This window comes from Phacochoerus africanus, chromosome 15, assembly GCF_016906955.1.
Source record: "Phacochoerus africanus isolate WHEZ1 chromosome 15, ROS_Pafr_v1, whole genome shotgun sequence".
NCBI lineage: Eukaryota > Metazoa > Chordata > Mammalia > Artiodactyla > Suidae > Phacochoerus > Phacochoerus africanus.
Genome location: NC_062558.1, coordinates 77,332,866 through 77,360,184, shown reverse-complemented (window position 1 = coordinate 77,360,184; position 27,319 = coordinate 77,332,866). Strand labels below are relative to the sequence as shown.

General features: G+C 50.9%; 3 protein-coding genes across 7 annotated transcripts; all 3 read right to left on the bottom strand.

Annotated features, from left to right (window-relative positions):
• Window positions 1-76: 76 nt before the first annotated feature.
• Window positions 77-14,923, bottom strand: ZSWIM8 (zinc finger SWIM-type containing 8). Of its 4 annotated transcripts, none has more exons than XM_047762816.1 (26): window positions 14,403-14,923; window positions 11,921-12,074; window positions 11,606-11,700; window positions 11,256-11,428; window positions 10,972-11,079; window positions 10,776-10,857; window positions 10,537-10,657; window positions 9,937-10,138; window positions 9,618-9,793; window positions 8,265-9,258; window positions 7,397-7,528; window positions 7,081-7,260; window positions 6,795-6,978; window positions 6,491-6,589; window positions 5,216-5,340; window positions 4,571-4,811; window positions 4,315-4,473; window positions 3,980-4,208; window positions 3,510-3,799; window positions 3,130-3,353; window positions 2,121-2,606; window positions 1,689-1,872; window positions 1,410-1,586; window positions 1,117-1,236; window positions 683-793; window positions 77-554 (listed from the first exon to the last, which is right to left on the bottom strand). In XM_047762816.1, exons 1-26 carry the CDS (start codon window positions 14,608-14,610, stop codon window positions 94-96), a joined length of 5,715 nt encoding a protein of 1,904 aa, XP_047618772.1. In that variant the 5' UTR covers window positions 14,611-14,923; the 3' UTR covers window positions 77-93. The 4 variants fall into 4 exon arrangements, with proteins under 4 accessions (XP_047618772.1, XP_047618774.1, XP_047618773.1 ...); XM_047762818.1 differs by having other exon boundaries at window positions 683-861; window positions 14,403-14,922; XM_047762817.1 differs by having other exon boundaries at window positions 1,713-1,872; window positions 14,403-14,922.
• A 2,670-nt stretch (window positions 14,924-17,593) lies between these two features.
• CHCHD1 (coiled-coil-helix-coiled-coil-helix domain containing 1) lies at window positions 17,594-18,904 on the bottom strand. 2 transcript variants are annotated; one of them, XM_047762459.1, is made up of 3 exons: window positions 18,731-18,903; window positions 18,489-18,607; window positions 17,594-17,897 (listed from the first exon to the last, which is right to left on the bottom strand). In XM_047762459.1, the coding sequence occupies exons 1-3, from the start codon at window positions 18,852-18,854 to the stop codon at window positions 17,784-17,786; spliced, it is 357 nt and encodes a 118-aa protein (XP_047618415.1). In that variant the 5' UTR covers window positions 18,855-18,903; the 3' UTR covers window positions 17,594-17,783. The 2 variants fall into 2 exon arrangements, with proteins under 2 accessions (XP_047618415.1, XP_047618414.1); XM_047762458.1 differs by having other exon boundaries at window positions 17,594-18,607; window positions 18,731-18,904.
• A 1,511-nt stretch (window positions 18,905-20,415) lies between these two features.
• Window positions 20,416-27,298, bottom strand: FUT11 (fucosyltransferase 11). Its single transcript, XM_047762456.1, has 3 exons — window positions 26,442-27,298; window positions 25,693-26,318; window positions 20,416-23,697 (listed from the first exon to the last, which is right to left on the bottom strand). Exons 1-3 carry the CDS (start codon window positions 27,147-27,149, stop codon window positions 23,550-23,552), a joined length of 1,482 nt encoding a protein of 493 aa, XP_047618412.1. The 5' UTR covers window positions 27,150-27,298; the 3' UTR covers window positions 20,416-23,549.
• Window positions 27,299-27,319: the final 21 nt, after the last annotated feature.

Sequence of the window (27,319 nt, the reverse complement as noted above, 5' to 3'; positions counted from 1 at the left end):
GCATCACACTTTTCCTCTGCCCCAGTTCAAGGTTCATTCACACTTGGAGGGAAAAAAGGGAAAGGCCCAGGCAGACGAGAGTAAAAAAGGAGTTTATATATTTATAAATGCCAAATAAATACCAGAGGCCACCCAACGCCCCCTCCCAGACAGGGCTGCCTCCCCCAACCCTAGGCTTCTAGGGTCTGAGACATCTGGGCCCCAAGCTACAGCCCAAGAGCAGCTGCCAGTCTGGGCTACTAGGGAGCTCAGGGGGGATGATCTGTCCAGCCAAGACTCATTCCCCCTTTGTGAGGGGCCCCCATAGCCACAGGCCTGTGTCCCTGTATAGGGCCCTACAGGGGCCAGACTCAGGGAGAGAAGGTGGTCATCTCGAGTGAGACCCGCTGCCACAGCTCCTTGGTCTGTTTGCTGCGCTTGAGGTTCTGCAGGATGTCGTTGAACTGCATCATGCCCATGGGTGTCAGGCAGAAGGCGCTGCGAGCACTGCGGATCGCGTTCACAAAGTCGTCGTAGTCGGCAGGGGTCAGGTGGATCAAGCGGTGGTGGATGTACTGGAAGGTGGGCACAGGATGAGCCACTAAGCACAGAGCCAGGCCCCTCCCGCCCTGCGTGCTGGGCGATCTGTTCCACGCCTGCCCAGGAGGGGCCCCACCCTGCTCCATACTCCCTGGGTTGTCACCTGCATGTATGCCTGCTGGCAGCGCTGCACCAGTTGGTGGAAGGCCGGGGCACGCAGGTGGTTGTGGGCATGAGCGGGGCTCAGCCGCTGCAGCGTCTCCATGACGATCTCCTGCAGCACAAACGGGCTCAGCACCCCCTTGGCTGCCCCCACACAGAACTGGTGCACGTAGTTCACTCCTGGGGGGCAGGGGGAGGGGCATGAGACGGGGGTGGCCACCTCTGCCCTAGGGACCCAACTTTAATCTCTCAGCTCTGGCCTGGCAGAGAGCCTCCCTCCACCCCAGGAGCTGAGGTAACCCCCCGCCCCCCGCGCACGCACACGTACCCGACCAAGGCCTCAACTCTGAGCAAGAGCTAGGAAGGAGGTCTGGGATAGGAAGGTTGGGGAAGCAGGTGGGGGCGGACAATGGTCCTGGGGAGGGGAGGTGTTACCCAGCTTTGCTGCCAGCCCCAGCAACCATTTGACATCGTCAGTGTAGGGGGGGGAGCGGGAGAAGTTGTTGGGGTGGTCGTTGTGTGCCCGGCGACCCAGCATCTCCAGTGCCAGCATTCCTGGGAGAAAAGGGTGGGCATGTGCTAAGGGTACCTCCTCTACCCTCCACGTCACCCTGGCATCTGACCGCCCCCAGATTAAGAGCTGTGGTGGGCAGGGGGGTCACCGAAGAGCCTCAGGCACTGCACAGGGCTGCAGGGGCAGAGAGGGCACAGAAGGGACCTCTTCTCACCAACACGGTAGGCGGCGTGCAGGTGGTGTAGGCTGTGTGGGTTGACAGGCTGACTGTGAGTCTCCTCCTCAGGTGGTGGAAAACCCCCGCTCACCAGAGGGCTGGGCTGTGTGGTCAGGGCAGGTAGTGAGGCACCCTGGATGGCTGGAAACGTGGAAGCTGGATGGACACTGCTCACTGGGGGCAGGATGAAAGCCACGTGAGGAACTCAGGGCCCAGAGAGGGACAGCGAGGATGCCCCCCCACCTCCCCTGCCCAGAGTGCCTCCCCTCCATTCACCTGTTCCCTGTCCCCACAACTCACAGGCCACACTGGTGGGCAGTGGGAGCCCTGGCTCTGTGTGGTAGGGATGGACTGTGATGGGTGCCATGGAAGGGACGGGGAAAGACACAGCAGTGGCAGCAAGTGAGGGGGGAGTCACCGAGTAAGGGTACTGAGCCCGCAGGAATGCAGGATGCACACCCTGGAAGCAGGGAGAAGAAAACAAGGAAGACAGCAAATTTCATTAAGATGTAGCTCTTTCCCCTTCATTCACCCCATAACTGGGTATCCCTGCATTTTAGTTGGGCTGGGCACCGCCTGACTCCCGCCATCTCACCAGGACTCTTGGACAGCCCTGCTGTTCTCCTCCCAGACAGCCCCGCTCCAACCTCCCATGAACTCCCAGTGTTCTCCCACACGCCCAGCCCCGCAGTAGAACACCGGTCTCACCTGTGGGTATGCAGAGCTGGGCACAGGGAAGACGGCAGGCCGGGGCATGTGAGGCAAGGGGTGGGCGGGGTGAGCTGGGTGGGTGAGGTATTGAGGGCTGCAGGGCAGGTGGGGCTGTAGAGCAGTATAGGGGTGCAGGCCCGGGGAATGACCATGCCCCAGTCCTGGACCCGGATACAAACTGGACCCCACCGAGATGACTGGCACCACTGTGGCTGCTGTCACTGCTGCTGCTGCCACTGTAACTGGCTCAGTCCCTGGGGCCCCCCTGCCCTCAGGCAGCCCCCGCCCAGCCTCCCCAGCTGCCCTGATCCCACTGGCACTACAGCTTGTAGCCCCTTCACGGGCTGTGGATGAGCCACCTGCTGTTTGCTCATATAGCCAGAACCACTGGTGAGCAACCTCAAACAACACTTCGGGGTACACGCCCCCACCCTTAGCTGCCTCTTCCACTGCCATGCAGGCCTTCTCCAGCATCAGGTTATCCTGGAAGGGAGGGACAAAGAGGGTTAAGGAGGAAGGGCTTTTTTCAGGGACAGTTTTAGGTAACATTCCTACGTCTCCCTCAAAGTTGGCTGACTCCCTGGGAAGCATCCAAGGTCAAGGCCAATGCTCAGAGTCAGTGTTAGAGAGAATGCTTCACACAGACACTGAACAAGTAGTTGTTGACTAGTGGAAGTCAAGACCCAGGTTATAGTCGCAGTTCCAAACTAACTTGGCTATTCCCAGCCAAGTCCCATCATCTTTCTGAGGCCTTCCCCAGGTTCTCCATCCTGGTGATCACCTTGGTCCCTAAACTATAGGCCATGTTTCCTTATCTGTAAAATAGGAATAATCCTATCCTCAGAGTTGAAAAGTGGGAGAAAGGAATGGATGTCGTGTCAGCCTGAGAGGACAAAGTGAACAGTTTGTGAATTCCAGGATATGAGAATCAAGAGCTGGGCCTGCTCAGCTTTTTCCCGTACCTAACCTCCCTGCCCAGAGGTCTCCAGGTTGCCTGTAGAAATACCTGTTCCTTGCACTGCACCAGAGCCCGCTGGATCTCGTTAGGGTTCAACGCATGGGCGTGAGGCAGGCAGCTTAGGGCTAGCTCCGCCGCTGCCCTCACCATATTGGAGTCTCGCGCCCGTGATGCCCTGTCAGCCAGGGATGCGACCTCAGGGGGCGTCAGGTGCCCATCCCAGCATTCTACCAGTATAGTCAGGGCTGCGCTGCCAATCTCCATTGCCTGGCCTTCAGGAAAGGGAGAGAAAAGCGGAGTAGGATTAGCACAGGTACCTCTGGGGAATGGGAATGGTGTCTCTCCTTGTTAGATCAGTCACTCCACAGTATAGGGCTCTTATCTCCATCAATCCCCTCCCCAGACCTCAATCGAGATACTGGATTTACCTGTAATCCAGGAAACGTGGGAAGAATAAGTACGTGAGAGCCAGTTGGGAGAAACAAAGTTGTGCAGGCCAAGGGCATAAAGCCCAATCTCGAAGGCGCAAAGGTGCAGGTTACGGTGAGGACCCTGGTGGCCCCCTGAGGAAGATGGATGTGTGAAAATGGAAGTGCTGCTGTTGCCCCCTGCCTTGATCAGCACCGTCTTCGCCAGCTCGAAGTAGAAGTGTGCAGCTGCCTCTGATGGCTGATTGGGTACATGGGGGGCATGACTCTCGGGACGGCGGCCCTTGTACCTGAAGGGGCAATGGGGTAGGGACGGGGATTGGGGTTTCTTTGAAATGGGTGTCCAGGTAGGTTGGAAAAGCCCAGGGTAAGTGAGGACGCTGTGGGAGGGGGGACAAGAGCTGGATTACACTAGAAGGTGCCTCTGAGGGTGGGCCAGATCACAAGAGAAGGGTAATTTTCCCACTGACCTGCCAACTTCAACTGTCTTTGCCCGGGCCCCTCCACTGGCACTGGCCCGACGACTTCCACTGGAGGACGAGGAGCCAAGGGAGTCTGAGGAAGAGCTGCTAATGCTGTCACTGTCCTGTCCTCGACCCCAGGAGGTAGGGGCCCAGCCCCCTCGAAGTGGCCTCCGGCTTAAGGTTGGAGAGCTATCTGATGTTGTTTCCGGGGCACTGCTGTCGATGCTGGCCATGCCTAACCCCACAAGACAAGGCAGTCTCTGAAGTCAGAAGCTCCAGAAGTCAGATTCCAACCTTCAAGAAATATCCTTCCCGCCATGGCATCCCTTGGGCTGTCATACCTGTGTGCTTCTTCTTAGGCCGCCCTGGTGAGCCCCAGCCCCGTCCATTGTAGCCTCCACGGCTGCCAAGTGCCAAGCGGCTGGGAACCTTCCCCTCTGGCCTTGGGGTCAAGGCTGCCTCAGATGGGAGACCCTCGCAGGGGGAATGTGGGGAACTGTCTAGTAGGGAAAATAGGACACTGGGATGAGCCTGGGAAAGGGGAACCCAACATGGCTCCGTACCATTCATCCCCCCTGCCCAGTGCCCCCACCTCACCAGGCACATTCTTCTCTGTGAAGCCCTCAGTGGGGCCTGGCCCAGCCCCTGCCACACTCCCTGGCTGAGCAGGCCCTGCAGAGCCTGAGGTCAGAGGTTGCAGGGCCCCAGGGGCAGATGGGCCCCCATGCTTTGAAGGAGACCTCTGGCTGGCTGTGGCCGGGCGGCTAGATGAGTAGAACGAACTCAGTGTCTGAGGTTTATGTGTCTGGCTCTCTCGGTCCAAGAGTTTGTCCAAGATCTGAAAGAGAAGTGATGACAGGATGCCTTTTATCTCCTGAATTCTATTGTTTTCCTTTCTCCTTGAAACTAATACTTCCTCCTTAGGAAGGTTTCCCCCAGTTCTAAACACAGGAGAACCTCCTGGAAGACAGGAGCTGCTAACATATCTTGGTATCCACTACAACATTTACCACAGGACTGAGTATACCAATACCCAATAAATGTTGACATGAATGAATGAATGACTTTGTGCCCTCTGCTTCTCTTCTTCCATCCCCTGTAAGCACTCCTTTAAGAACCACTGGTCTCTCATGTTCTCTATAAGGTGTTCCCAAGATTCCCCAGTATCTCCTATAAGTAGAAGAGCCCTTTTCTCATTATACTGGGAAACTCTGTCAAAATCCCAGTACCTCAATCCCTTACCTTTTTGAGTTTGGCCTGGTCATCTTTATAAGTGATCATTAGTGCCAATGCCAGTTCACCCTTCTCCCGGCGTGTGCCTTCACACAGCAGGGGATGCTCTGCCTCACTCACTGTTGTCTTCATACCTGTGAGAAAGAGGGACTCATGGGGACTGTGAATGGCCATAACTCCCAAGACAGCAAAGGGAAACAGGCCAGGGCTCCTCGGCCACCAGAATGCGAAGTAAGGAGTTCTGGTCCAACCCACATTCCTTGTGGAAGGTCCCCATTGCTTAACACATCCAACCTAAGCTCTGGTCCGCTTTTTTTCTTCTTTTTTTCTTTGTAAGGCCACACCCCCAGCATGTGGAAGTTCCCAGGTAGCTGTAGCTGCCGACCTACAGTCACAGCAACACTGGATCCAAACCATATCTGCAGCCTTGCAGCAACGCCAGATCCTTAACCCACTGAGAGAGACCAGGGATCAAACTCATGACCTCACAGATTCTTAACCTGCTGAGTCACAATAGGAACGCCTGGTCCACATTTTAAGACCTTCATAATTTGGCCCTCTCTACTGTTCAAGCATGTCCATCACTTCAGGGAAGATGGGCTTCTCACTCTCATGAAGACATGACTGTCCCTGTGTCCTTTTTTTTTTTTTTTTTTAAATGGCTGAATCTGTGGCATGTAGAAGTTCCCGGGCCAGGAACTGAATCCAAGCCACAGCTGGGACCTATGACTGTGTACACTGCAGCTGCAGCAATGCAGCTTTAACCCACTGCATCCGGCCAGGGATGGAACCCGCACCTCCCCAGTGACCTGAGCTGCTGCAGTCTGATTCTTAACCCCGCAGGAACTCTGCCCCTATATCTTTATTCACAGTGTTTTGTCCCCCTACCTAGAACTTAATTGATGTTTTAATTCACATTCCATACTCTATCCCCTTCCTAAGGCCTTTCCTAAGAGTTCTGTTTTGCTGTCATTATAACACTCAATATCCACAGCACACATATTTTGCCCTAAATTATTATTTTGTTTTGTTTTGTTTTTTGCTGCACCCATAGCATACAAAAGTTTCTGGGCTAGGGATCAAACCCACACTGCTGCAGTGACAGTGTCAGATCCTTAACCTGCTGAGCCACCAGAGAATTCCTGCCCTAAATTCTTGACTGTCATGTCATCGTAGCTTTCCCCTTACCATAGAGCCCCTTCAGAACAGCACCCATGTCTCATGCCCTCCAAGACCAGGGCCAGGCTTAGCTCACAGATGTGCTCAAGACACTGACAGACTCACCCAAGGCAGCAACTGCTGCTTCAAATCCCAGCTCCTCATCCCCAGGCATCTCGTTGTTCCAGTTTCGACTTGGGGGCCGGGAACCCGTGGGAGAAACCACTGGATAAAAGTTGGGTAAGTTAGGCAGACAGAAGTAGCATGGGACAGAATGAAAGGGGAGAAACCCAAGACACTCATCATTCCAGATCCTTCCATGAAGCTGTTTGATGAGTCTCGAAGGCAATTCAGAGCCTTAGGGCTCTTGGTTTCTTCTTAAGCTACCCCTGCCCCAGTGCCCCACTTTCTGTGGTGTCAGGTATCATACCTGGAGTACAGAGAACATCAAAGATGAAACTGGCTAACATGAGAGGCAAAACAGGCCGATAGTCACAGAGTGTCCCCTCCCGAAGCTCCTCTGCCCGGCACCGCATGGTATTCATCTCACTCGGACCCAGAGGGATCTTCTTGAGCAGGGTGGCCACCTCAGATTCCTGGTAGGCCAGCTTCACCTGAGGGTATAGCGAGGAGCTCAGACCTCTAACACCTTGATGGAGATCAAGATGCGAGGTTCTGAGGAGACTGCAGTACAAGGTCCAGATAGCACCTCTGACCTCCAAGGCCTTGGTAGAAGCTGGGGGCCGCTGTAGCTCCAAGGCAAACATGCCCACTCGGAAGGCCAGGTTGTGGTGCTCAGGGCGCTCACTTAGCACTGTTAACAGGAAGGCCGCCTTGGTCAGGGTGTTGGTAGCCACCCAGGTCTGACGGCTTGTAGATACCTTGTTTTTCTTGCCCTAAAGAGGGAAGCACAAGGAGGCAGGCCGATGAGTCTGACACCTTTGTGGAGGGAGAAGGAGACTCTCGCCTGGGATGGGGTGTGCAAGGGGGTTCGAGGTAAGCGAGGAGGGAAGGGGGAGGGGTCTCTCTCACCTTGGCAGGGGGCGGCTCTACCTTGAGGTCAGGTGGGTTGGCTAGCAGGTCTTGGGCAAGCTCCACGGTGAGGCGGGAGGCCTCATTGCTGTAGCCGTGCGCATGCAAGGCCTCAGCACAGGCAAATAATACCTGGAAAGAGGACCCGGGACCAGAGAGGTTGGAGCCCCAGCGCTTACAAGGGGCAGGACACCATACTCAAGCAGCAAATATCCTGGGAGCACATGCTGTGTGCTGGGCCCTAGACTAGTCCTGGGTTTACAACAGACACTCGCAGCCAGAGAGACACATTAGCACACAAGCCGGTGGGAAGCCGGCTACTACTGGGAAAGGTGGGAGCAGATGGTTAGGACGCCTCATGGGGACTTGGGGCAGAGGGGTGGTCTCAGGGCAGACTTCCTAGAGGAAGTGATCTCTTAAGATCTCTGAGGCCGAAGGAGGGACAGGGGCTAACCAGGTAAGATGAGGGAAGAACATTCCAGACAGAAAGGCCAATCCATAAAAAGGCATGGATGCAGGAGAGAACACAGCAAGCTCTCAACTGAGTACAGTGTAAGGGACATAGTTGCTAGATGAGGCTGGAGAAGCAAGCAAAGCTCAGAACAAATGAAGCCTCGTAGGTCATGCCAAGAACCTTCATTTTTATCCTAAGGGCAATGGGAAACCACTGAAGAGATTTAAGCAGCAGTGACACAATCAGACATTCTAGGAAAATCAATATGGAAGCAGGGAAGAGGAGGCCAGTTAGGAGCCTGCTACAGGATTCCAACAGTCACGCAACGGTCCTGTCACCCCCAACGAGCAGCAGATGCTCCCTCTCCCAGCTGTGGCTAGGGAGCACCTCAGAGTCCCCTCCAAGTCCCCTCACCTCCATGCGGCTCTCCTGTTCCAGTGGCTTCAGCCCGGCAAACAGGTCATGCTCCTCCCCAGCCCCGCCCTCGGCCTTCTCTTCCTCGCCCCCAGGCCCATCCTGGGCATTCAGATAATATGCCTGGTAGTCATCATCCTCCTCTCCAACGGGAGGGGCTGCCTCTTTGGTCTTAGGGAGCCCATTGCCACTCTCGTCTGTGGAAGGGAGGTCGTCCCGGGTACATATCTCCCTGGGCAGTAGGCCGGGGGGCCCGGCAGAGGCTGTGGGAGGCTCAGGCCCTTCTGAGAAGTACACGCCACCATCTTCTTCATAAGTATCTGGAGGTTCAGGAAGGAAGGTAGAAGGGCCTCGGGAGCCACCAGGGTGAGGACACGGTGGCGGGCTCTCAGGGAATCCGCCAAAGGTGCTGGCCTCTGCGCCCAGGGCCAGGCTGCTGTCATCCAGGCTCATCTCAGCCAGATCCGGCTCCAGGGAGCTGTCTTCACTGCTCAGCCGTCGCTTGCTCCCGCTGCCTGCTGAGCCCTTGCCCCCACTGCCAGCCCCACCCAACGCTTTGGCTTTGCCCCCACCTGGACCCATCTTATGCAGAGCCTTGTCTCCCCCCTCAGCCGAGAGGCGGCGGGGACCCCGCTGCGACGAGGGGACCCCGTCACCCAATCCCTTGCGCTTGGCCCCAGGCTCCTTGGGCCGCACAGCTGGCTCAGCTGGGAGAGGGCGAGGCCGCTCCCGGGATTCCTCCAGGCCCCCAGAGCGGGAGGCACCTGGCCGAGGGGGCAAGGCCCGGGCCCAGCACAGGGCCAGCTTCCGGTCAGTGGCGCTGTAGGTGACACCAGGAAGTGGGTAGGCCTCTTCCCAGTTGAAGTAGCAGGCCTCCACCGCCGGCCGGAAGCCAGGGAAGAGCCGCTCCAGGGTCTTCTTGTGCTGTCCCCGCTTCACATTCTCGATCACCTTCAGCTGCCACTGGCGCAGCTGCGCACACAGTTCCCGGCGGCTGTGGGAACCAAGCGGCAGGTGGCTGGGGGGCTACACTCTTGCACTGAGCGGGGACGGGAAGGGATGGGACACCCGGAGGGAGCACACAGGAAGGACCCAGGGAAGCACTTCTGGAGCCAGCCCATAAACATCACTCGAACACTCAGGGGTTTTGAAAAGTGGGTTATTTAGGGGAAAGAAGGAAGAAAGCGTCCCAGGAAAAGGACTCATAAGTCCCTGGAGACCCTAACACTTGGCGCCTCCCGTTTCCCTTGGACTAGAAGGACGGCATGTCTATATGTGAACAGGGAGACAGGGCTCCATCTATTCAGGGCTGGCCCAGGGTCCGTGTGGAGATGAGCCTTGGAGGAGACTCACCGCTGGGGGCTGAGTGCAGGGTCCAGCACTGCCAGCCTCCACAGTGTGACCATCTCATCACACATGCTGGCACATGCGTGGGCCGCCACCTCTGACTGCCCGTTGCTACGGCCTGTGTGCCCGCTGGCGCTGCTGTGTGAGGCTGAGGTGCGCACGCTGTACCACCAACCTGTTATCTGAAAACAAAGACGACGCTGAGATGCAAATATGAGCTTGGAGAAAGACAGTGTAGCCATCCCCAGTATCCCTGTCAGCAAGAGGGGAGGGAGGGGAGGAAGAGAATGAACCGCCACAGTGCGACCCAACTCGGGGGCACTACCTGCTCGTAGGTGAGGCACTGGTCAGTGAGGATTTCCAACAAGGGGGCAGCATTGCTGTCCCTCCGCTTGAACATCTCCCGCACGATGCTAAGCAAGTTCCAGACGCCCTCTGGCTCTCGACCCCGCAGAGGACGCAGCAGACATGCCCACTCAGCAGCGGCTGGAGGCTCCGTGGAAGACAGATACATGGAGTTCACATCACTGTGAAAGTCGCAGAGTGGAAAATGATGACCCTAAGACGGGGCTGAATAAAGCAGGTGAAAGAGCAACAGGACTTCGACACAATAAGGGACCCTGACCCAAAATACAGAGTACAGGGGGGAAAGCATGTCCCAGACAAAAATTCTTCATCTCGCTCTCTCCCCATCGCTCAAAGGAAGAAAAATAACTCCTGCTCTACCTGAGGACAGACCATTCTGTGACTATATAAGATTATCATCACACACTGATTTCACTAGTGACATCTGTGCACCAGGCACTGTACCAGCGGAGGGAAAAAAAGGTGGGAGATGCAGGCATTAACAGAACAAAGGATCTGGCAAAGCCTGAGGGACGCGCCTCTTCCACCACAGACACAGGCATGAGGGGAGCCCCTTTACCTGAAGACCACAGGGGAGGGGCCGCAGAACTTGTGCAGCGTCTTCTTGATGTTGTCCGTGAGTGTCGATTCATCCAAATACCAAGTGCTCTGATCGGAGGCCGAGGGCCCTGCTGTGGGGTCTGGGGGTGACAGGCAGTCAGTCACCTAGAGATATGGGCTGGGGTGTGCCTTCAGAAGTGGCGCTCTGCGCCTCCAACTGGCTTTCTGCCTGCTGCCCTTCCTTCTCCCCACACTCACCCGGGGCACCACACACTGTATTGATGGCCGTTGACTGGGAAGAAAGGAGTTCATCCAGGAGACGCTGGGCTGTGGGGAGGATCTGAGGAGGAAAGGGACACAAAGACAGAAGTGACCCTAGGAGGCCCGGGCCTAAGAGGAAGGCGGACAGGCAGCCGTGGAGCTACTTAGAGGAGGGGGTGCCAGGCTCGCTCACCTGCTGAGGGAGTTCACTGATGAGGTACTGAGCAAACTTCTGCAGCTGGTCCCTCTGCAGCCGAGACAGGGACTCCGACACTGGGGCCCGCAGGCAGACTGCAGAAGCCTGAAGGGGACACCGAGAGAAATGGAAGAATCTGAGGAAAGGCTTGCTGACACTGGAGCTGGGGAGAGAGAGGCAAAGTAGGGGAGGCGAGGGGGCTCACATTGTGCCCAGGCATGCAGCAGAGAAGGGGGGGATGGAGCGGAGGATAGGGCCGGGATAAATTGGGAGGGCCTCACGTTGTGGATTCGGAAGAGACAGAGTGCCACGACGTGGGTGCACCATTTGGCCCCAGCCCCACAGGTGCAGCTGCAGGAAGTGACCCGGCAGCGGTCAAACATCACAGCCACGTTGTAGGCCCCTTTAGGGGGGACCATCTGAGGTGGCACCACTGTAGCACTCAGGTGGAACCCTGGGGAGAAACATGGGTATGGTCAGGGAGAGCCACCAAGACACAGGGTCTCTGCCCTTGACCCTGGCCCTGAAGTTATGTAGACAGCCTGCTCCAGCTTCTTGCAGTAGTTCCTTACTTCATAACACAGGGGATGGGAGGAGCAGGAAGTACCACCGAGCATGATGGGACCCTTACCTATCTGCAGGGGGTCCTTCACAGCCCTCATGCGGAACAGCTGATCCCCTCGCTGGAATTCATCTGCACTGCCATTGGCCAGGCAGGAGTACAGGCTGGGGGTGAAGAAGAGGACATGGCCTCAATGCAGCCAATAACCTTCTACAGACCCTGTCAGAGACACCAGGCCCTTGGGGAAAATCCCAGGCGCTCCCTCCTCCCCTGGCTGCCTTCTTACCACAGCCCCAAATACAGTATCTCCTTTGTTCTGTGGGAAGCCCAGCACATGTGGAATTATCAGGACCCCACTCCCCACAAGCAGTCCTTGAGCCTCACCGAATATCCTCTTCATTCTCAGGGAAGCTCCAAAAAGCAATTCGGAGCTGTAACTGCTCAGGCACTGGGGGGTAAACTTTCTCCACCACTTCAAATGGGATATGAAATGCCACCTGCTTTGCTGACAGCTCCACCAGTGGGATGACCAGTCCATCTTTGGAAACAAAGGTTGAGGTCAGGGGAAAGAGGAGGGGAAATGAAAAGGGCCAGGATTACTTGGCACCGAGGCCAGTGCCACATCCTGGGCCCCACCTTCACTTTGAAAGAAAGAGGAGATCTGGATGAAAAACCAAGGGACCCTCCTGTCTAGATATACTAACCCTTGCGACTCTGTCTGGGGAAAGGGAGCTAAATAATCTCCAGCCCACAGCCTGCTACCTAAGATCTAGAACAGAAGACAGCAGGGATTTCCCAGAAACTCCCCGCCAAGCAGGTGTGTTCCAGGAGCCTAGCAAGCAATGCGTCTCACCTGGCTTGGCATCTACTTTCCCAAATCCCTAGCACCTTAGATTCATATTACATGGTTAGTACATCTCCCCCAGCATTCTCTACCCTAACTGCTTTTTTAAACTCTCTTTTTTTCTCTAAATGCCTCCATACCTCTGGGGGAGGGGGGGAGAGGATAGAGCACAGAAGGGTTAAAAGTAGGACCTCCAGAAGCAAGAGAGCCTGAACTTGCTTTGGCGCCTAAACCCTGGCTTCCCTGGTGTAAGGGGCAGAAAGGTTATCCCAGGGGAAACTGGCTGCTGCTCCTGGATCACCTGGAGATGAATGGAGGTCCCAAAGTTCCCCCCATTGTTTTAAATAAAAGCAGTGAGGGAGTTCCCGTCGTGGCACAGTGGTTACCGAATCCGACTAGGAACCATGAGGTTGCGGGTTCGGTCCCTGCCCTTGCTCAGTGGGTTAACGATCCGGCGTTGCCGTGAGCTGTGATGTAGGTCGCAGACACGGCTCAGATCCCGCGTTGCTGTGGCTCTGGTGTAGGCCGGTGGCTACAGTTCCGATTCGACCCCTAGCCTGGGAACCTCCATATGCCGTGGGAGCGGCCCCAAAGAAATAGCAAATAAATAAATAAATAAATAAATAAATAAAAGCAGTGAAATGCAACAGACTATATCTCACCAAACTGCTAGTCAGAGTAAAAGACTAGAAAGTCATGGAGCTGAAAGGGACCTTTCTTTTAAAAAGCCAGTCTCCTTGTTTTACAAGTGAGCAACTGAGAAAGGATTGGGGGTCGGGGTGACATGCTCTCCTAGATTTTAACCTGTTCAGGAAGATATACCAATATGCTGAAAATCTTCACCACCATCTTCAGGTACTTCCCTCAAAGTGAGGGAGCTCTAAGCCCCAGCTGCCCACACATGCAAATATGAAAGAAACAGAGAGGCCATAGAAGACCCACAGAAAAATTGCCTATGATGTGTGTGTACACAGGGCAAATGCTATCTCTCCTAACAAAAGTAAATATTACCACTTCTAAACAGCGATACATGTAAATGTCTCTCTGTCTCTAAGGGATGCTGGAAATCTCTTCAGGACAGTCTGGAGAATAAGACCTTAGAATGGCCAGAGTAGAATCACAAACTAAACCCCTCAACTGGTGAAAACAAGTCCACTTCCAGTGAAAGCAAGGACAAAAACTGTGCCCCAAGGAAGGCAAGGAAATAATGTGGTGAGTCTTGAGTCTGTGAGGCTTCTCTTATCACTCTCCTCTCCATCCTCTTTAATAAAAAGACAATTCTTCACAGCACTAATCAGCTAAATCACTGAAAGACTCAAGGAGGAAAGAAACTCAGGTGAAAAGCAGGGAGACTGTTTAATGAGACTCCAGGGACAAGTACCCACACTCTTCTCCAGGCCCCAGATGATGGAAATCTAAGGCTCTAATACAGTGGTCCCAGCCTTGGCTTCTTGTTGATGTTCAATATGACCAGGAACCAAGTCTCTGATCTAAGCCTTTGTAACACCTCCTCTCATAGACCAGTTCACCTCCACTTTCCTCTGGGTGGAATCCCTTCTTGGTGCAGCTGAAGCCAGAGATCATCACCTTGCATCAAGAAGCTCCCCAAACACTTTGCAATGGGATAACACACCTCAAGTGGTCACTTCTTCACAATCTGCCCCCTACCCACATTCTCTCAGGCTGAACTTGATAAGCACTCCCGTGTCAGAGAGGGAATTCTCCTTTACCCCATCTCCAAGGCAAATGAACGACAAAAGATCTACTTTCTGTTGTTAATCCTATTCAACACAGGTTTTCCCAGCCATCACTCCAACACACACACACACACACACACACACACACGCACACACAAGCACGCCGATGGAAGAAGCGAGCCCTAGGAGGACCGGAAAAGCGAGTCCTGAAGTCCGTTCTAAGCTTGGGACAGCTCCTGGTCCGGGACAGCTCCCGAGCAGGGACAGCTCCCGAGCCAAGCAGAAGCCGGGCCTGTCCGCTCCCCTCCCCCCAGCTCACCCTCACCTCGCATTCTGGTACTGCCACTGCCACCTCCGCCACCGCCGCCAGTGGGGGAATTGGGCCCCGCTGACTGTTTGCGCCATCCCCGCCAGTTCTGGCAGAGGCTCTCAGCCTCGGAGATGAAGGAACAGAGCGAATCCTCTTCAAAGCGGTCCGAATCCTCGAAAGAGAAGCGCTCTCCGTCCTCCCACTCCGCGAACATCAGCTCCATGGGGCCCGCACCCACCGGAGCCGGGTCCCCCCCCGCGGATCCGGGGCCTGGGCCGCCGGCCGGGGGCTGAGGGGAGGCCCGGGGCCTGAGGGGCGAGCCGGGGCTGGGGGTAGCCGGGGCGCTCAGGGCGGCCGTGCCGGGCGAGGATCTCAGGCCTGGGAGAGGTACAGCACAGGGCCTCGCCCAACTGCGAGGTGTGAACGGGGATCGTGGCCGGTCTCCCAGACTCGCGGCCCGGACGAAGCGCTCGGCAGCCGGGGCCTCTCCGCGGCTGCGGCACCGCCTCCCCCATCAGCTGATCTGAACTTCCGGCCGCGCCGGCCACCACCACTTCCGCCCTCGCGCGCTTAGGAACCAGACCCATACGCTCGGAGATGAAGGACCTTTTTAATTGCTACATTTCCTGCTTTTGATGCTCGAGCCCACCCCCAGATACCGTAAGAGGAAGCCAACCCCCAAAGGTATACGAAACGACTACACATCCCATCAATAACTCGGCGTCCATAATGTCCCCAAGGAATAAACAGCCGCCACGCATGTCGGGAACTGTAGGCTGTCAAGAAACAAACACAGGCACCATTGGGTGGAGTTATTGCCCTAACTCTGGATAGGCCCTGGGGCTGCATCACCTTCTGGGAGTTGTAGTCCAGAAGCCTGCATTCCATAAGACTTTTTATGGAGTCTAATTGGCGAAGCACCAAAAAGAGAAGGCATTTGATTTCAGAAGATGGTTGTACAGTTTGCCAGTGGGGCCTTTTAATCTAGGGGTTGCTGGCCTTTTTTTGTGCCATGGGCCGTTTTGCAGCCTGGTGAAGCTTCTGGATCCCTTTCTCAGATTGTTTATAAATAAAGAGTTACAAAGGAAACCAAACATGTTGAAATACAATTATCAAAATATTAAGTTTGTAACATAGTGCTTCTTTATTTACACTTTAAATAAGATACAGCAGCAAGTGTAACAACTACCATAATTTTCAAGTTAGTGATGAATGTAAGTGATATTGAGATATCTTTAACAAATCACAATATATGAAAACACTGTGATTTCATATAGATACTAATAATACTGTGGTTTTGTTTTCCACATTCCTAATTGAAATGCTCAATTTCTGTTGTGGTTAAAGACAAAATTTTTTTCCATGAGGAACTTCTCCACTAATCTAACCAATCAATACAGCAGTGGGCAGCCAATCAGGGGGATACTAAGTGAAACAATCAAAGCTGAGTTGTTGGGTTTCAGAGAGGAACAAAGGATTCTTGGCCACCATTGACCAAAGAAAGTAAAAGTTTGCCCATAAATTCTGGTTTTGTTTGCATAAACAAATCTGGAACAGTTTGGTAAAAACTTTTGGATAATTTTAGAAATAGCTTCAGATTAAAAACAGCAAATTATCCTGCTGTATAGCACAGGGAACTAAATCTAGTCACTTGTGATGGAACATGATGGAGGATAATGTGAAAAAAAAATGTGTGTATATATATGATTGGGTCACTTTACTATATAGCATAAATTGAAAGAACAATGTAAATCAACTATAATAGAAAAAAAAAACCTAAAAAAAGGGAAAAAAATAAAGATGGCAAATTGACCTACCAAAAAAAAAAAAAAAGACAAATTTTTTTCCCCCATCTATGTTCATAGACTCTTACTGGGAGTCTACTGACGGATATTAAGTACTTCCAAGACTAGTCCAAAATACCTAAGCCCTGAGCTTCTTTCTAAGGCTGACAACCTCAGCCTGCAGAACCCAGCAATTGCCCAGTATCCAGCAAAGGGACATGAGGGCTATAGGAAGAGGTAGCTGCGCGGAGTCAAGGAGGCAAGGCCCATTTTTATCTTAATAACTATCCTACTGGAGCTTTAAAACCCCCAGTGACCCCTTTATGCATTTAATGCTGTAAAGTACATAGAAAAAGTTAACTCAGTTATGATTGAAAGGGCAGAGTATGCAAAAAATACTGTTCAATTGTTCTAATATCAGGAGGTCACAAAAATGCTGTCAGCAACCAGGTAGTAACAGAGAGAGAAGTGAACAGGTGATAAACAAAGAAGATAATTGCTGATTAAGCCTCAGTCTCACCATTTGAGAGTCCTGTGGCTAGATCACTGGAGAATGGAAACTAATGATAATCAGCTCTATTTGATTCTTTATTTCCATGTGGGAAATAAAAGGTTACCAGATTTTTGGATTTTTCTTTGTTTTTTGGCCGCATTTGTGGCATGTGGAAGTTCCTGGGCCAGGGATCGAACACAGAAGGGACCTGACCCACAGCAGTGACAATGCCAGATCCTTAACCCTCTGTCCCACAAGAGAACTCCTGATTTTTTTTTTTTTTTTTTTTGCTTTTTAGGGCCACACCCATGGCATATGGAGGTTCCCAGGCTAGGGGTTGAATCGGAGCCACAGCTGCCAACCTACACCACAGCCACAGCAACGCCAGATCCTTAACCCACTGAGCAAGGCCAGGAATCAAACCCGCAACCTCATGTTTCCTAGTCAGATTTGTTTCTGCTGCACCGCAACAGGAACTCCAAGAACTCCTGATTTTTTTTAAAAAAAGCTAAAAAGCATATTTTTTTTTGGCCACACCCCCAGCCAAAGTGGATTTTTTATGATACTGAATTTTTGAATGTGGCCTGCTAATTTAAAAACAAACTTTTAATTGTGTGGGCCAAATAAAATACATCTCCAAAACCTCTGGGTCACCAGTTTGTGAACTTCTGATTATCCTGGCAGCACCTTGCAGTGGCTATGCACACATAGTCAGTGAATATTTACAGATAATGGCAAAAAAGCTCTTCATATAAACAGACTCCAACATCCTTATGCATCTTTTGCATACAAAGGCAAGGACACTAAGTGGTATAAAGGTTTTTGTCTTGGTCCTGGTGCAAATTACAGAGCAAAGACTTTCCAGAGTGTAGGGGAGAACACAGGACTCAAATACAGTGGGAATACCTAATCCACAACAAAAGCCAAGCTCTCTTCAGGGGATTTTATTTCAACATAAAATATAATTTCCATCCACATAATGATTCCAAAGGGTTAAAAAAAAGTGTTTCACGTCCTTCCACTCTTCAAAGAGAACGTGTGACAATGCAAATATCTCTAAAAAGCCTCTGCATAGTTCTCAGAAGCTACAGTCCAGTCATTGAAAATGCTTCTCCATTTTCAGCTGACATGAGGTTTGTTAGGAAACCTATGTAACAACTTATTCAATTTCTTGGGGGGTAAACTCCCCAACTCTCCCAGGTTCTCCTGGATTGATCTCATCTTTCGGGCAGCCTGAAAACACAGAACAAAAATTAAAATGACAGCTCTAAAGTTGGCCCTGACCTAAGCTAATAGTTCTCACAACACCCCAAATCACACTGAGAAATTAACCAGCCTGGAGAGCTGCGTCATCTTCCCAGTTCTCTTTCATCAAAAGGACTTGGGAACCATGAATGACTGTATGATCTGAAGCCATCATCCAGCTGGCAATTAAATCTAAGCTGGAAACCAAATAAACTGTCCTTTCCTATCTTTAATTCACTTGGGAGAATAATGTCTATTTGAGCAGCAATTTAAATTTTACAATGTGGTTTTCCCATTCATTTCTTCACTTAACACTCACAAAATTCTTTAAGGCAGATATGAATATTAACCTCACTGTGCACCTGATAAAGCTAAAAGCAGTAAAACAAATCGCTCAAGATCACGATGCCTTCAAAATTGTAAACCTTCGCACTTTGGCATGAGTCAAGTAGATCCCAAAAACTTTTCTCGCCCTTTTTGAGGGAGAAGAATTTTCTTATCACCAAGCAAGAGGCAGTAAGAACCATACTGTATACCCCATTCTCTTCCCAAGAGGGCACCCCAGGAGCCTCCTGTCACCTCAGCCCTCGAAGCACAATCGAAGAAGTCCTGAATCTCTTTTCTGCACGCTTCGTCGCGGAATTCATTCTGCTTCCAGCAAGCCATCATTACTGACATCTCCGTGATACAGGTCGCCTCTGGTGGAGAACGGGAAGGACCCTCAATCACAAGGAGACCCTTACCTTCCGGCCCTCCCACCCAGCGGCCCCCTGCACTCCTCCGGCTTCCGTTCTAGGGCCTCCACGGCTCCGACTGCTCACCGCCCTTCTCCCGGCGCCGTTCCCCGACATGATTGGCTAGGATGAGGGGCTTGTTGGGCTTTAGTATAGGCCTCCGTGGGTTTCCAAGCCGTGCTAGTCGACCCCGCAGGCTAGGAGTCGCCATTGCACAGCGAGCTCCCGGCAGGCTCTGCGGCGCCGTGCGTGACCCTGCGTGACCCTACGAGCTTCCTGAAACTAGGAGGCTCCCTTTCCCGCCCCAGCATGCACCGCTTTGTTTTCTTGGCGGGGCACCCGGGGTGCTGGGTTCTGACCCGCTTTAATACAGACCGGTGTGCAGGTTGGGAGGAGAATCTTTGGGACTCGTCTGCTGACCTAGGCCACTCTTGTGGGCCCTGAAGTCTTGGGGCAGTACTGGACCGGGAACACCCAGGAAACACTGATAAACGGACTCTAGTTTCGAGTGGTAACCGGCTGGATTAGAAGGTGATTGGAGTTGCCTGGTGGCTCAGTGGGTTAAGGATCCACCTTGACACTATTATGGTGGGAGTTCGATCCCCCGGCCCAGGAATTTCCGCCTGCAGCGGGCGCATCACCAAAAAAAAAAAAAAAAAAAAAATTGACCTAAGCAAGGGCAGAGAGGATGGGAGCAAATAAAACTGGGAAACTGAAAGATGCTAAATTGGGAATTGTTATTACTATTAAAAAAAAAAAAAAAAAAAGGCCATACCCGGAGCATAGGGAAGTTCCGAGGCCGGGAACTGAATCCGAGCTGCAGCTGCGGCAACACCGGATCCTTTAACTCATTGCTCCAGACCAGATATCAAACCCGCACCTCCTCAGCTGGCGGGAGCCGCTGCGCCAGGGTCAGAACTCCAGGAATGATTTTAATAAACCTTCAAGAACTGTTGGTTTTGACTGCCTTTGGAACCACCCCAGAAGCCGCAAAGAAAAATTAGCCCTCATTTACTTCAGCAGCTACTGTTGCTCAGAAATCGTTTGCTCATTTATATCGATCTCACTGGGTAAGGAAAGGTTTAAGGACTTTTGCATACATTGTTTTACTTAATCCTCTCCCCAATCCTCTGAAGACACTTAGTAGTATCATTCCTATTTATAGACTTTGTCCTTCCTTGTGATGCCTAGCTTTAATCAGACTTGGTTCTGACTCCCCCCCACCCCCCACCTCCCAAAATGACTTACAAAGACGTACCGCTGATTCTCAAGGCATATATTTATACATGAGCACCAGGAAATGTTTCTGGTAATGGAAGCACAACTTGTACAAACTTGTAGTTCTTAAGATGACTACTTTGGAGAGCAATACTTATTTGGTTGTGTAAATTTAGTATGCTAAAATCACTTATCACAGATGCCTGGAATCTTTCCATTTATCTCTGCATGGCTGGTTCTTTTTCTTCTGTTGAGTCTCAGTTTATGTCAGGACTTCCACCCAAACCACTATCAACCTGTTTTATTTTCTTCATAGCACCTATCATAGTCTGGATTGTCTTGTTCCCTTACTGTTCATTTACAGCCTTACCCCCAACACCCATTTAAAATGTAAGCACCGGAAGAGAAGAGACCTTGTCTATCTTGTACAGTGCTTAATCCCCAGTGCCTAGAGTAGTGCCAGTAAATGCTTGTTAAATGAACAAATGTCTTAAGTATTTTTCCAAGTCTCCAACTTTATCACCCCCAGAAATAAAACCAAGCAGAAGACACTGTTTCAAAAGAAGCCATTTATTATACAAAATGAAACCTGAGACAATAGAAAACAGCAACACCTGGGAATAGTAAGGGCATCAGCCCCAAGTTCCACCCTGACTCCAGCAACACAAATAAAGCTGATTCCTATCAGACACTTCTACCACCAATAACCCCAAGCCTGCTGCTGAACAGAATGCAGGCTGGGTCCCAAACTAGCGAAAATTCACATTGCTTGCTTTCTCTATAGAGAAAGAGAAGCCTTTAGTTGGATAGCTAGGTGGCTATTTCTGGTGCTGCCTTCCCTTGTGGATCCGTAGCACCTGGCCTTCCCTGCTCTTTTATGAATACTTCTGTGGTAATAGGGAATAAAGGAGAAAGTCTGGGGAGCACTGGTCACAAAGCAGGCATGAGTCTCCGGCCACAATCATTCATAAACAACTGGCCTACTTTATACATAAAAGTGCTAAAGTAATGCCAATGTGAATTGGTGTAATGAGACAGGTAAGGAAAGGATGATTCTACCCCTTGCATAACCATCACTTACCATTTTTATTGCACATAATGAAATTTGAGTCTGAACATTAGTTTGCACATGGTTGTAATATGTATTCTGCATTCTATAAACCAGCATCAGCATTTAAATAGAGTGCAGGCTTAGAAATCAGAGTCCTGAATTTGACTTCTTTTGTAAGGGTCTCTACTATATCAAATTTTAACAGAAGTATTTTTGAAGGTCTTCCCCTCCTGTTTTCTGTGAAAGTCCAAACTGGGTAAGCAAACTTTCCATGCTCTTATGAAAAGTATTTTTTATTAAATAAACTGGAAAAAGAGCCACGTTGGCAGTGAAACCCAGCCTAAATAGGTTTCCTTGGCCACATCTTTAGGTGTCACGATAAGTGTGGGGCCCTAGTTATTGAAGCATCTCATATATAAACAAATAAAATGTTTATTGGGAGTTCTGTTGTAGGATTTCCACTTTGTGGGATATTATATAGTTTCATGCCAGCCTAAAGTTATATAAATTCTCTATAGATCTTTACTGAATTCAAAGTAGGTGTCATTTTAAAAAAATTAAACATGATGTTGGCTTTGATGTTAAATAAAGAGCTATATTTCTTAAATTTAAACACAAACTGTTATCATCATACACAGAATAGCTTAGCATTTTGCTCAAAATAATAAAAACAAACAAAACCTTATATAAGGACAAGATTATACACAGTCTATACTGAAGTCATAAAATCTTCCTCTTGTCTTTGCAACCGTATTTATATGTTGGTAAATTTGTGTGTATACAGATACACACATATTCTAAACCAGATATATTGATAAGCTATGAAACTTCTCTAGTGATAATTCATTAATACAACATTACAACCAGGGTAGTTCTAAGATACATAGCATTCTTTCTTGTTCCACTGCCCCAGAAAAAGCAAATGGTCTCCTTGCCCATTAAGCTGTATGTTTAAACCACAGCAAATGGAGGGTTTGCCTATATCCCCTTATGATGGCTTGTATGTCTTGCCTTACCTCTCATCCCCTTGAGCTTAGGGCCTTGGATGGGCTCCATCAAAATGTAGTCTCAGAAAGTACTATAAAGTCGTGCCTTGTATCAGTAATAGAATGAATGAAGTTGGAATATTTATCCCACTTAAAGTGAAAAGTGCCTCAGAATATGAGATAATTAATACAGCTATATTGCTGGGCTGTTTTGTCCACCATAATTTCATGACTTTTGGGGGGGGGGGGAAATGGGACTTTTGAGGCATACAAAAATAATAAAGTAGAAGAGTTCATTAGGCAGACAGAAAAGAACAAAAACCTATAAAAATTTGCACTTTGATTCACAATGGGCTATTTTAACACTTCAAAATCATTACAGCTTTTTCTATCATCATTTCCAGGCTTAGTCTCCATCTCCAGCCAAAAATAGAGAAGGACAATTCATTAAATTTATACGACATTTATTAGTCACTGTATCATATGGAGGTTCCCAGGCTAAGGGTCCAACAGGAGCTGCAGCTGCCAGCCTATGCCTCAGACACAGCAGCACCAGATCCAAGCTGTGTCTGCGACCTACACCACAGCTCACGGCAAGGCCGGATCCTTAATCCACTGAGCGAGGCCAAAAACTGAACCTGAAATCTTATGGTCCCTAGTTGGATGTGTTTTTGCTGCGCCATGATGGGAACTCCAGTCACTGAATCTTTCTATTCATGAAGTGAGAAAGAATTCTAGATATCCCCTAGATAAAAAGCAAACCAGCAGTAAAAAAGCTGGCAAACCTATAGCCAATTTAATACAGGGGATAATGAATGTGGGAAGGGTGGCGAGGATACTCCATCTCCATCAGAAATTATGGAACACCAGGAAAGAAAAAGCTATTCAAAATTAAAAGTTAAGCAGTTCCCTTGTGGCGCAGCAGGTTAAGAATACAGCATTGGCACTGAAGTGGTTCTGGTTGCTGCTGTGGCTTGGGTTTGATCCCTGGCCAGGAAACTTCCACATGCTCTGGGTGCGGCCAAAAAGCCACACACACATGCCCACAAATAATAATAATAAAAATTTTAAAGGCTGACATGAAAAGCAAAGTAAATGATTTTAAAAAATACAACTCCAGGGACCAGAACACAACTCACCAGGAGTTTTGCTTCACCACCAACACAACACTTTAAAAACCAAGAGATGAGCAAAAGAGATTAGGAAAGGTAATGAGTAATAATGAGTGGTTTGAGGAATAGCACAAGAGAAGTTTTAAACCTGGCCCATCTTACCTCATTCACAGCCAAATATTAACATGTTGTCCCACTCACAACTGAGAGGATGAAATGGCTAGAGAAATAAGCAATTCCTTAAAAACGCTGTTGATCAGCACCTTGAATCAAATGCGTGTTTCAGGCTTCTGCTTCCCGCAAAACCAAGAACTGGATGCTTCCATCTTTCCTCGAGGAGAGGCCCTATTACCTATAAGGCTAAGACTCTGGCTACACACCATTAGACTAAAATATCTGTGGATACAGTTTATCCTTTGAATCCATGGTAAGAGAGTGTTCATTAAGGATCTGTGCAGCAGATACCCTTCACGTCGTATGGTAGAATAAAAACCTCCATCTCCTTAGCTCTATCAAGTTAAGGACTCTTGCAAGAGTAATTAGAGATTCTGGTTCCTTTTCATAAAGATCTCAGTTAGGTAATCCCAAAATTTCCTCTGCAATGTCTCGTTGTTGTGGATCATGGCTGTGAGAGCTTCCGCCTGGTCCAGACCTTGCCAATAATCTTGCAGCCACATCTCCTTCCAGCTGAAACATCAAAATGGGGGTTAGATTATGGGACCTCAGCACAGCTATGAGTCCTGCCTTTCTCTGAATGGCCAGAGAAATCTAAACAGATAACAATGGTCTCTGGCTAGGATAGGAATAATGTTCTGGCTAAACAGGAACAGTGGTTTCTGTTTTGAAGGGATAGAAATGTAAAGCAAATTCAGTACCAGTCCAAGTGACAGGCAGTAAACACAAACACAAATTTATCACACAACCTCCACCCCCACCCGGCCCGCCAATGAGTTACATTTCCTGATTTGCCTGTTCTTGGTCCCCAAATGCGGAGGGAATTCAGAAGCAGGCAGAGCAGGAGTCAAACTATGGAAACAAGGGAGCTTATTTAGATGGTTACCTTTTATGTTACACCTATTTCAATAATCAAAATGACAGTGTAAGGTGTCTAGGTAAGTGTTACACTTTTCCTCTGATAAACTGTAACATTATGTTCAGAACAAACTAGATAAAAATTACCTGATGCAAATTACTGGATACAAATTATGTCTATACCCAGGACTAAACTGTGCCAGGCCTCCAAGACATCTCTGTAGGCCATTCTAGCAACTTTTCTTTCTTAATCTCTTATTGCCTCTCTCCCAATAGATGTGGTTTGCTACAAGTGGCTTCAATATCTTTTCACCCCACCTCCCATGCTGACCTTGTTTCCCAATGCCACCACCTTCTGCTGCCTCCTCACTTCCCTTCCAATCCATACCCGCCCACCATTGTTAATCACCTTTTTTTTCTTTCTTTCTTTTTCTTTTTTTGGGCACCTCCACAGCATGCTTCCAAAGGGTTAAAAATAAGTGTTTCGCGTCCTTCCACTCTTCAAAGAGAACGTGTGACAATGCAAATATCTCTCAAAAGCCTCTGCATAGTTCTCAGAAGCTACAGTCCAGTCATTGAAAATGCTTCTCCATTTTCAGCTGACATGAGGTTTGTTAGAAAACCTATGTTTGGGTGGAGTTATTGCCCTAACTCTGGATAGGCCCTGGGGCTGCATCACCTTCTGGGAGTTGTAGTCCAGAAGCCTGCATTCCATAAGACTTTTTATGGAGTCTAATTCAGTCCCCAGGCCAGGGACTGAACCCGAGCCACAGTAGCAAACTGAGCCATACCAGCGACAAATGTCCATCCCTAACCTATGAGCCACCAGAGAAATACCTAATTAATCAACTTTTGAAAGCATCCTTCCCGTCTTTTTTTTTTTTTTTTTGGCTAAAGGCCACACCTGCAGCATATGGAAGTTCCCAGGCTAGGGGTCAATTGGAGCTACAGCTGCTGGCCTACTCCACAGCCACAGCAATGTGGGACCTGACTTACACCACAGCTCACGGCAACACGGGATGGATCCTTACCCACCGTGCGAGGCCAGGGATTGAACCCTCATTCTTATGGGTACTAGTCGGGTTCGTAACCTAGTTAGCCACAACAGGAACTCCCTGAAAGCATCCCTTCTATTCTGTCTAGGACGAACATATAATTTATCATCCAAATCAAGGTAATTTTAAGAGTGAAAGGAGGTATTGTAATACCAGGTTATCAGTTATAAAGCCTGACTATCGTAGATGAACCTCCCTCAAAATTCTCATCCCCATTTGCCCCACAGGATGGGGCTGAACAAATAGCTGATCTGATGTTCAGGACAGTCCAGATCCTGAGCCTGGTATTTAGGCCATGTCTCTCCCTCATCACTTCCTTGAACAGGCCTCCTGCTCTGGTTGAAGCTTTTTTGAATCATTATTGCAAACACTGTTTACAAAAGCTGATTTTCATATGTTGTTGCCCTCACATCTTTTACTGGGCTTTTTCAGTTTATCTTATCTCCCCAGCTAGACTCTTGATACCTTAAAGGGAGAGGGATCCCACCTCATAATTTCTTTATACAACATCAGCACCTTCAGCACCCAGTGCTAGCTTATTGCCTGCAGGAAGCAAGTAAGGAGATCAGCCTCAGGGAACCCCAGCTACCCTTACCTGTCATTCTCAGGAATCTCTTCTATGGCACCAAAGCCAGGTGTGGGCACTGGGCAGCTCATGTGTGAGGGCTGGGCGATATGAGGCTCAGGGACGGGGATGTCCCCAGGAGAGGCTGCGTGGGCCTTCTCGGCCTCTAGCCGAGCCAGTTCGTGGTCGCAGACGAAACACTCGAAGCCGTTAAGGTAGTTAGGCAGTAAAGGATCATTCACTCCCCACTCCCGCTGCTTCAGACTATCCAGAAGGAACTGGTTGGTGATGCCCCCAGGTTGCTTGTATGCCAGATATTTCATATACTCCTCATCGTTCTTGTCCAAAAAGTCAATAAACTCTGCCAGCTTCTGCGGCGACTCAAAGTCGTCAATGAGGATGATGGAGTGATTGTCGGGCATCCAGTCCCGCACAGAGGGAGAGCCACGGTACACAGGAACGGCACCGAGATGCATGGGGCGCCACAGTTTCTCCGTCATGTAGTCATCACAGATGGCATTTTCGAGGGCCAAATGGAACTTATAGCGGGACAAGAAGGCCAGGAGCTCTGGATCCTCGGTGGTGGCTGTGGCTGTGTCCTGTAACCGCGGAATGGGCAGCTCCCGATTTTGCAGGCATTTCCCATATGAATCCACCTAAGTAGGATAGAGCACGGCGGTCAAGAGGGTACGGCACGTCGACCTGGACACCAGGGGTCGCGCCTCAGCCCTGCGCTCCACCCTCCCCTCCCCGCCCGGCCCCGCTCAGCTCTCACCCACCGGGATGTAGCGCATGAGCTCGCGCACGTAGCGGTCGCGATCCGCAGGCACGTCGCAGTGAGACTGCAGATACAGCAGGGGCGCGTAGCCGCGGCGGCGCCACTCGGCGCGCTCCTGGAGCAGAGGCGCCGCGCGGAGCAGATAGGCGGTGCCTGGCAGCCACTGCAACGGCAACGGGTAGTCCGAGTGACGGCTGAAGGTGGACGTAAGATTGAAGAGGCGGATGCCCGGACCGTGGCTCAGCAGGAAGTTGTTGAGGGGCGACTCCTCGTGTAGGAGCGCCCAGCTCTGGTGTGCCAGGCGCGGCAGCGGCGCCTCAGACGCGCGGAAGTCGGTGCCGTAGAAGAGCAGAGCGCGCGTCCGCGAATCTCCCCGCACCCGTCGGTCCCGGGACGCCACGCACGCGCCGCGCGCGCACTCGATGCGCTCCGAGTCGCCCGGGAAGTGAGGAAATAGCCCTGGGCTCCACCACAGCAGCACCGGCAAATCCACCGCCTCCTTCCTCACCGGCGGCGGGGTCAACGGACTGCGCGCCACCCCCACTGCGCCCAGCGGTGAGGGAGGCCGGAAAACTGCGCCATCCCACGGCTCCGCCCACTCCGTCCCCCCGCGGGTATCCCCCTCCACCACTGGCCCTGAGCCGCTGGCCGCACAGACACTAAGAACTCCCAGGGCGGCGAGCACAGCCCCCGTACGGCCTGCCCCCATTTCCTCTGTGGCGGCCGACGCCCCTCAGCACCAGTCCCCGCCTGGTGGTGAGTCGCGACGGGACGAGGTCCTACGCCACAGGGGCACGTGACGCATGCGCAGCTCCGCTCGGCCGGCCACTTCCCGGGAGCCGCTAGTCCTGGCAGGAAGGACTGAAGGTAAAGCGATAG